Consider the following 9,294-nt stretch of genomic DNA (forward strand, 5'->3'; position numbering starts at 1 on the left):
GTGCTCTGGACACTCTGAAGTGCCCTAACAACGTAAGTAATGTTACAGTTTATGGTTACATAGCATCTCTAATAATGCAGTTTATCATTCATAACAGTCATAACAGTGATACTTCCTGGGCACCTAAGACCCCAGCTCTGACCAATAACCCGGAGACACCAATACCTTCCTCCCTCCACTGTTTGCCTCTAACTTTTAGACCCAGAACCCTCCCTCCAGGCCAGCCCTTCTGTGCTGTAGATACTTCCAGCATCTGGGAACAAGAATGGCTCAGGCAGCAGTAAAGGGCTCTGGATATACCCGCCCTTCCCCAAATTCCTTGGGCCTCAGTTTCCTCATCTCTTTAGTGTGAAGCACCTACTGGTAACTTTAGCAATCTTTTTTTTTTTTTTTTTGAGACAGAGTCTCGCTCTGTCCCTCAGGCTGGAGTGCAATGGTGAGATCTCGGCTCACTGCAGCCTCTGCTTCCCTGGTTCAAGCGATTTTCCTGCCTCAACCTCTCGAGTACCTGAGATTACAGGCAGCACCATCACTCCCAGCTAATTTTTGTATTTTTTTTTTTTCCTGCCACAATATTTTTAATTACGTACAAAGGTCTGACATGGCACCCAGGGGCCCATTTCACCCACTGCTCTGTTTGGCCGCCAGTCTTTTGTCTCTCTCTTCAGCAATGGTGAGGTGGATACCCTTTCCTCGGGGAAGAGAAATCCATGGTTTGTTGCCCTTGCCAATAACAAAAATGTTGGAAAGTCGAGTGGCAAAGCTGTTGCCATTGGCATCTTTCACGTGAACCACGTCAAAAGACCCAGGATGCCTCTCTCTGTTGGCGATCACACCAATTCTTCCCAGGTTAGCACCTCCAGTCACCATACACAGGTTACCAGTGTCGAACTTGATGAAATCAGTAATCTTGCCAGTCTCCAAATCAATCTGAATGGTATCATTCACCTTGATGAGGGGATCGGGGTAGCGGATGGTGCGGGCATCATGAGTCACCAGATGAGGGATTCCTTTTGTGCCCACGAAGATCTTTCTCACTTTGCATAACTTGTACTTGGCCTCCTCAGGTGTAATACGATGTACAGCAAAGTGACCCTTGGTGTCATAGATCAGACGGAAATTCTCTCCCGTCTTGTCAATGCTGATGACATCCATGAATCCAGCAGGGTAGGTTATATCAGTTCGAACCTTGCCATCGATCTTAATGAACCGCTGCATGCAAATCTTCTTTACTTCATCTCCTGTCAGGGCATACTTAAGTCTGTTCCTTAGGAAAATGACGAGGGGGAGACACTCTCTCAACTTGTGGGGACCGGTGGATGGACGATGAGCAAACACACCGGTCAATTTATCCAGCATCCAATGCTTTGGAGCTGCTACCCGTTTCAGATGCTTCTTGGGACCACGAGCCATGGCTGCGTTAGGCAAGGAAAGAGCTAATTTTTGTATTTTTAATAGAGACAGGATTTCATCTTGTTGGCCAGGCTGGAACTTTAGCAATCTCGACATAAATTCTAGTTCATATTTCCTTCAGATGCAGCTGCTATTCCAACTGCTCCCTTTTAGGAAGCAGTGTGGATAAATGAAAATTGCATGGGGTTTGTAACCAGACAGAAGTGACTTTGAATATTGGCTGTCACCAATGTCATCACTATGGAACTCTGGCAGGTGTCTTCACCTCTCTGAGCCAGTTCCTCCCCTCCATGAAACAGGGATAAAAATAGAATCAATCTCCGTGGTTGGGCTTGGCTGACATTGCTTTGTAAAGTGCTATGCACGTTTCTGTCACTGCCTAGTTACCAGCTGAATGCAGCTCTTACGTATTTCTTCCTCCTCTTTCAGCCACACCATCCATCTATTTATCCATCCATCTGTCCATGTATCCATCCACCCATTCATCCATGTGAAAACATCTGTTAAACTTCTATTGTGGGCCAGATCACAGGGCTAGTTGCTGGGGATGCAGATAATGAAGACATGAGTCTTGCTCTAGGAATTTGCAGCCTCATGGGGAGATAGCAATAAAAAGAATCACTTTCATTTACTGAGCATCTATATGCAGCAGACACAGTACTAGGACTCCACACGTTCTCTCAGTAAATCCCAGGAGACAGGACCCCAGAGGCATTGCTCTCAATCAGCGCTCTCGCCTCCCTCCTGGATTGCCTAGTCAGGTAAACCTGCTGCAGACAGGTGGGAAGGGCTGTCATGGGGGTCTGAGAGAGGCCAATGGGGCCTGAAGGACAGAGTGCTTGGCTCTCCGTGAGAAGAACTGGGGAGGTGGGGGCAGTCACAGAGGGCTTGCAGAGGAGGTGTCAGAGAGGGGCGTTCTGGGTGGTTGGGGCAGAGGTCAGAGGCTTAGAGGCACAGAGCAGCAGGGAGCCTCATCTTCAGGAAACACTGAGAGTTTTGGGAGGGAGGGTTGGTTTGTGTGGGAGGCAGGATGGGAGCAGATGATGCTGGGGAGGTGGGAGTGAGGGGCCCAGATCATGGGGGACCTCGGTGTCCTGGCTTTGTTGAGCAGTTTGGACTTTGTGCTCTGAACATGTGTTTCAGAGTGAGGTGTGGAGAGGGACTGATGTAACCACCCCAGCAGGAGTAAGGAGGCTGGAAGGAGGAAACCAGTGATGAAGGATTTGCCATAACCTTGTCCTGGAAGGAGAGCCATGGCCAAATTAGATGGGGAGGAATAGCCATGCAAGGCAGCTGTGATGGATTCACCTCCATGCAAGACAGCTATGACAGAGTTGATAGAAAGTGTGAGAACATGGGCCACCCCTCCTTGGATGTGTAAGTATTATGGACATCCTAGATGTAAGTATTATAGACACCTACCAGGACAGGGAATTCCAGAAGAACAGGATTCTGGGGAAAAAGGTGGTAAATTAATTTTGATGTTCAATAAGCTAGTCAGAGTGCTACATTCCAGGCAGTGGGCTGGACACCTTAATCCAAACCCAACAGTTCTGTACACTCCTTTAACCATTCCCACTTTACAGACGAGGAAACTGAGGTCCAGAGATATTCGGTCTCTTCCCAAGATCACCTCACTCACGAGTGGCAGAGCAAGAATCTGAACCCACATCTGCCTGGCCCCAAGACTGGTGTGAAAAGGAAAATTGCGGAGCGGTTTTCAAGGTTCCCATCCTGAAACTGGAGCCTGGTGATGTTCCGCTGTTAGAGCTGGGCCCTTGGAATCATCCCAGGAAGATACTGACCACGCCCTTCAACCTGGTCTGCTCTTGGCCCCAGAAAAACCCTCTGGGGTTTCAGCCCTTCTCTGAGACTCAGCCTTAGCTAAGCCTACCCTGGGCCAGAGCGGCAGGCTGACCCACAGAGGGGCTGTGTGTGTAGCACCGACTCCCCAGTCCGCGGTCAGGCCACACCATCTTGCAGAGCCTCGAATATGACAGACAAGAGATACAGGTACTGGGGATTAATTTGCCACGTTGGGGTTTGATGAGAAGAAATGAAGTGAGAGAAGGAGAGGAAAGAAAGGTGTGTGGGAGAGTTTATGGCCTCTCAGAAGCGAACCAATTAATTAGAGGCACCAAATGAATAGTAATAAAAGCAGTAGCAGGGGCTACCATGTTTAGGGGCGGCTTACTATGTACCAGGCCTTTTTAAATGTATGCATTATTTAGTCCTGTGGCGTTGAGGATTCAATATCATTTCACAGAGGGGGAAACTGGGGCACAGAGAGGTTAAGTAACCTGCACAAGGTCACACAGCCATCAAGAGTTGGAGAGTCCATTACCATCACTCTTCTGCCTCAGCCCCTCCCACTCTACCTAGTGTGCCTGGCAGCCCTGAAGGCAGAGGAGAAAAATGGGGAGCGGGGAGGTGCAGGGCTGGTAAATCCAACCTCCCTGAACTTCCTGCTGGGCCTGAAGGGGCAGGTAGGGGACCTGAGCTCTGAATGCATTCCACCCTGACTCCTCACGTGATCTTGGATCATCTGTCTCCACCCTGGATTCAATCATCTTTGTGCAGAGAACGTTCATTTAGATGGCGTTTCAGCTTCTTTCCAGATTGGAGTGATGTGAGTCTAAGAGTCCTGGGTCAGAAGGAGTATTGGAGGTATCAAGGGGCTGGACCGCTGAGGACAGGAGTGGAATGTGCCCCTGATCTCTGTCCCTCTCCTCGGGGCTGCAGCCCTTGTGACATCGAAATGCCCCACCCCCTCCTTCGGCTTCCCTCGCTGCTGCGCAGAGACCACCGGAGGGCGCTGTCTCCTCACACTTTTGGCTGAGCTCACCCCCGATGTCTGGACCTCCTCTTGAGGTTGCAGAGAAATTGAGAGGCCTGGAGCCAGTGTCTGGGAGGCCTCTGGACACAGCTGGACCCACCGAGGCCACATGGGGCCAGTAGGATCTGAGCCTGTGGAAAGAGGTGCCAGAGCAATGACTGGGAGTCGAAGGCCTGGGCTTCAGGGCGAGGGCTTGTGGTGAGCTCTGGACAAATGGCTTTGTCTCTTCGATCCTCAGTTTTTGCATCTATAGACTGTGGAGAGTGATATCCACCTTATGTCACTGTTGTGAGAAGTGCTACAAATGAGAATGCACTTGTGAGTGCTTCAAAGAACTCAGATGTTCTCCATGCCAGAGTGGGATTTATTTATTTATTTATTTATTTAGACAGAGTCTTGCTTTGCTGCCCAGGCTGGAGTGTGCAGTGGTGCAATCTTAGCTCACTGCAACCTCCGCCTCCTGGGTTCAGGCAATTCTCCTGCCTCAGCCTTGCCGAGTAGCTGGGATTACAGGTGCACACCACCATGCCCAGCTAATTTTTGTATTTTTAGTAGCGATGGAGTTTCACCATGTTGGGCCAGGCTGGTCTCAAACTCCTAAACTCAAATGATCCACCTGCCCAGGCCTCAAAAAATGCTGCAATTACAGGCATGAGCTACCTCGCCCGGCTAATTTTTATATTTTTAGTACAGACAGTGTTCCACCACGTTGATTAGGCTGGTCTCGAACTCCTGACCCCAAATGATCTGCCTGCCTCAGCCTCCCAAAGTGCTGGGATGACGGGCATGAGCCACTGTGCCTGACCCGCCAGAGTAGGTCTCAATGATGATCACCCTTGAAGAATCATCCAGTAACCCAAGGAGAAGATTATTTTGCAAGGGCCCCGTATGACCTTCCAACTGGCATAGGCACTGAACTGTTTCTTACATTCTCACAACAGCCCCACAACGTATGAATTATTATCATCTCCATTTCACAGTTGGGGAAATCCGGGCTCAGAGAGGCACCATGGCTCCCCTGGCTCACCCAGCCACTGGGTGGCCTTACTGGAATTCAGACCCAGGTCTGTTCGGCTCCGTATGCTTGCTTAAACCACTGGACTGCCCCACACCGGCCCATGCCAAGTCAGGAAAGAGTTTGATATGACCTACTGAAGTCCCTCGGGCTGAAGTTTCAGATGAGTGTCCTTTATTTAGTCCTTGGGAGGTGTGGACCCATATGTCTTTGGCATGGATACACATTGCAATGGAGTCAGTAACTCCCTGGATTGGTTTTGCCATTTTTTTTTCTCCCCTAGGACTTATGTATGATTCTTCCTCCCTGGGAAGCAGAGCTGACCCTGTGACACAGGTGGCTTTACCTGCACCTTGACCTGTTTCTTTTTTTTTTTTTTTGAGATGGAGTCTCATTCTGTCGCCCAGGCTGGAGTGCAGCGGCTCGGCTCACTGCAACCTCTGCCTCCCAAGTTCAAGTGATTCTCCTGCCTCAGCCTTCCCAGTAGCTGGGATTGCAGGCACGCACCACCACACCCAGCTAATTTTTGTATTTTTCGTAGAGATGGGAGTTCATCGTGTTGGCCAGGCTGGTCTCGAACTCCTGACCTCTCTAAGGTGATCTGGCCCCCTTGGCCCCCTAAAGTGCTAGGATTACAGGTGTGAGCCATGGCACCCGGCAACCTTCTCATATGGGTGGCAGACGGGTGGAAGAAGCTGGACTTATGTCCGTTCACAGGCTCCCCACGCTGGTCAAGGTGCAGGGTATTTGCTGTGGTGGAGGACATACCTCCATGTTAAAATGCCCAGCTGAAGGCTTGTAGCTTTTTTCACTTCTTATTTTCTCTCTTGATGAAAGATTGTGCTGTCGGCAGGGTTGTAGCTAAGTCGAAGTGTAGCTTTGTTTTCACAATTTCTGTTCGCTTTCCTCCCACTCTTAGGCAGCTTGAGAAGGGTGGAGGGGTGGGAAGGAGAGTGACAGCGGGTGCTGGACTCTCCCAGCCTGGGGGGTTCTTGAAGTTCCAGAGTCATGGAATTGTGGCACTGGAAGCGACCCTCCCAGGGCACAGAGGAGGCAACTGAGGCCCAGGGAGAGGACCAGACCCTCCAAGGTCGCCCAGCTAGTTAGCGACAGGCTGGGACCAGAATCTGCCTTTCTGCTGGTCCCACGCCAACTCATTTGCTAAGTCACCCAAAGCCTGGAGTGTGGTTAGTTTAGAAAACTCAGACAAGGAGCCAGGGGATGGGACAGTGAAGTGGGGACAGGGAGGTGCTGACCTTGTGCTTTGAAAGCGCTAGTGGGGAGTTGCTTGTCTTCATCTGACGTCAGCCCCTGGACAAATAATGGCCACGGAAAGCAAATATTATGAGAGTCCTTGTGTAAACACGGAGCCGGTGTTTCAGTGTCAGAAATGGGCCGAGAACTCCAGGCTGTATCAGACCAGCTCCCCAGCGCTACCTCTCAGCAAAGGCACCTCTCTCTGCTGGGGAAGAAGGACCCTCAACAAAGATGGGAGGCAGAGTCCACCTAAGAGGCCACAGTGGGGCAGAAAGGGAGAAGCTAGGAGGGTTCTGGAAGAACTGGGAAGACGCAGCATACCCAGGGACTGAATTAGTTTAGGGATGCAGGAAAAAAAAAAACTGTCAATTACCAGGCACCCATCCTGCGTCAGGCCTGACTGAGCCCTTTATAGACATTGTCTCATTTAATTTTCCCAGGAACTCTAAGGGATAGGCATTGTTGCCCCCATTTTGTAGATAAGTGCATTGAGGCTCAGAGAGGTTAAGCAACTTGTTGCAGTCACACAGGTGGGAAGCAGTAGAACAGGGATTTGATCTCAGGTCTGTCTGATTCCACTACCCTGGTGTGTTTTGCAGTCTGGACCAGGGGCCTTTCTTCATCAGAGTCACCAGGAAACCTTGTCAAAGAGGAGATACTCAGGCTGTACACCAGCCTTTGAGGAGGGCCTGAGAGTGAGCATCTCCCCCGGAAGAGGAAGGAGGAAGGCTGCTAACACCTGGGAATAATCGCTCAATAGCAGGAGCAGCTAAATTCTTCTTTAAAGGGCTAGATAGTAAATACTTTAGACTCTGCAGACCTCTAGTCTCTGTTGCAACTATTTGGCTCTGTTACTGTCGTTTGAAAGCAACCACAGACAATACGTACATGGATGAGGGTGGGTGCGTTCCAATAAAACTTTATTTGCAAAGCGGCTCACTGGATTTGGCCCCTGGTAGTTTACTGCCCCTTGTCTATAGCATGCAAAGTGCCCCCATAGCCTGTCTCTCTGGTTATTTTCCCAGCAGCCCCGTGAGGAGGGTATGATTTTCTCCATTCTACAGAAGAGGAGATGGCGGCCCAGGGAGGTTAGACATCCAGGGTCCCCCAGAAAGTGCATGTCAGAGCTGGGAGTAGAATTAGACCTCCTGATCCCAGTTCAGTGTGCTGGAAAGTATGAGCCTAGTAAGAAGGTCTGGGCCGGGGAGATTGCTATTAATTAATGAAAGCAGCCACCATTCACTGGGTACTTGCCATGTGCCAGGCACTGAGTCATGACCTCACATAAGCTGCTACCCAGATGTTGAATGTCATTGTCTCTGTCACATGGGGTGGTCACAGCCTCCCTGGGAGGTAGGAAGGCATCTGCAGCGTGTCAAAACCAGCTTATCTCGGGTGCCCCAATACACCTGACATGTTACAGCTGCACTACGGGAAGGTGAAAGCTGCTGACAAGATGTATTTGCCTTTCCATTCGTGAGAATGTATGCATTCTCTCTCTCTCTCCTCTCTCTCTCTCTCTCTGTCTCTTTTTTTTTCTCTCTCTCTCTTTTTCTCTCTCATTCAAAGACACATACACACACCCCAGTCTCAAACAATCATCAAATAGACATGTGGTCAGTTCAGTGACCTCCTTGTCCTAGGTAGGAGAACACAAAATCCAAGGCTTGGAAGTGACTTGTCTAGTTGACATGAGATGTCCCCACTGAGATCAGGAACCGGGAAACTGCCTGGTATGGGGAAAAGAATGCTGGGCTGGATTCCACGCCACAGCCTGACCCTGATCTGTGGGTGACTTTAGGTGCCACTCTCCTCATTTCTAAAATGGGTGTCACTTTCCTAATTCACAAATTGGGTGGGAAGTAGGTTTGTTCATTTGTTCAAGCCATTCATTCGTCCATCCATTCGCTTCCAACTATGTAGTAAGCACCTTCAGTGTGCCAAACATAGCTAGATCATTTGATTTGCAACTCTAAAGATTTAAGATTTGATCCTTCCTACACCTGTTTAAGAGTTAGTACCTAAATGGTAGGTCTTTTGACTTAAGGATACCTTGTGCTAGAATTTCTCTCTAGGTAAAAAATGTTTATCTTTCTCCCATGCATAAAGTGCGCTTTGGCAGGCCAGGTGCGATGGCTGATGCCTGTAATCCCAGCTCTTTGGGATGCCGAGATGAGAGGATCACTTGAGTCCAGGAGTTTGAGACCAGCCTAGTCAACATGGAGAGACCCTATCTCTACAAAAAAAAAAACATTAACCAGGCATGATGTTGCATGGTGTGCGTGTCTGTGGTCTCAGCTACATGGTAGGCTGAGGCAGGAGGATTGCTTGAACCCAGAACTTAGAGGCTGCAGTGAGCCATGTTTGCACCACTGCACTCCAGCCTAGGTGACAGAGCAAGACACTGTCTCAGAACAAACAGACTAAGTAGGCCTTGGCAAGAATGTAGTGCCAGCTCCGCATGCCAGTTTATTCATCCAGTCTTCCATTTATACATTCTGTCCATCCATCCACCCACCCACCTGCCCATCCATTCATCTACCCATCCATTCATTCATCCATCTATCCATCCATCCATCCATCCGTCCATTCATCCATTTTTCCACATGAACCCTTGCATCCCACCATGCAATCATCCATCTATTCAATCCATCCATTTATCCATCCATATATTTATTAATCACCTCTATGTGCCTAGCTCAACTCTGTCCACTGACTCCAACCCCCAGGAAGGCCCCATGCCCATAGTCACCTTGGGTTTGAGGCAGAGGTA

At 49.6% G+C, this 9,294-nt stretch overlaps 1 protein-coding gene across 1 annotated transcript; it reads right to left on the reverse strand.

Annotated features, from left to right (window-relative positions):
- Positions 1–551: 551 nt before the first annotated feature.
- Positions 552–1,435, reverse strand: LOC117093158 (40S ribosomal protein S4, X isoform-like). The gene has a single exon (XM_033227912.1). The coding sequence runs from the start codon at positions 1,411–1,413 to the stop codon at positions 622–624; it is 792 nt and encodes a 263-aa protein (XP_033083803.1). The 5' UTR covers positions 1,414–1,435; the 3' UTR covers positions 552–621.
- Positions 1,436–9,294: the final 7,859 nt, after the last annotated feature.

The sequence above is a fragment of the Trachypithecus francoisi genome, unplaced genomic scaffold, assembly GCF_009764315.1.
Source record: "Trachypithecus francoisi isolate TF-2019V2 unplaced genomic scaffold, Tfra_2.0 Lachesis_group12, whole genome shotgun sequence".
Lineage (NCBI taxonomy): Eukaryota > Metazoa > Chordata > Mammalia > Primates > Cercopithecidae > Trachypithecus > Trachypithecus francoisi.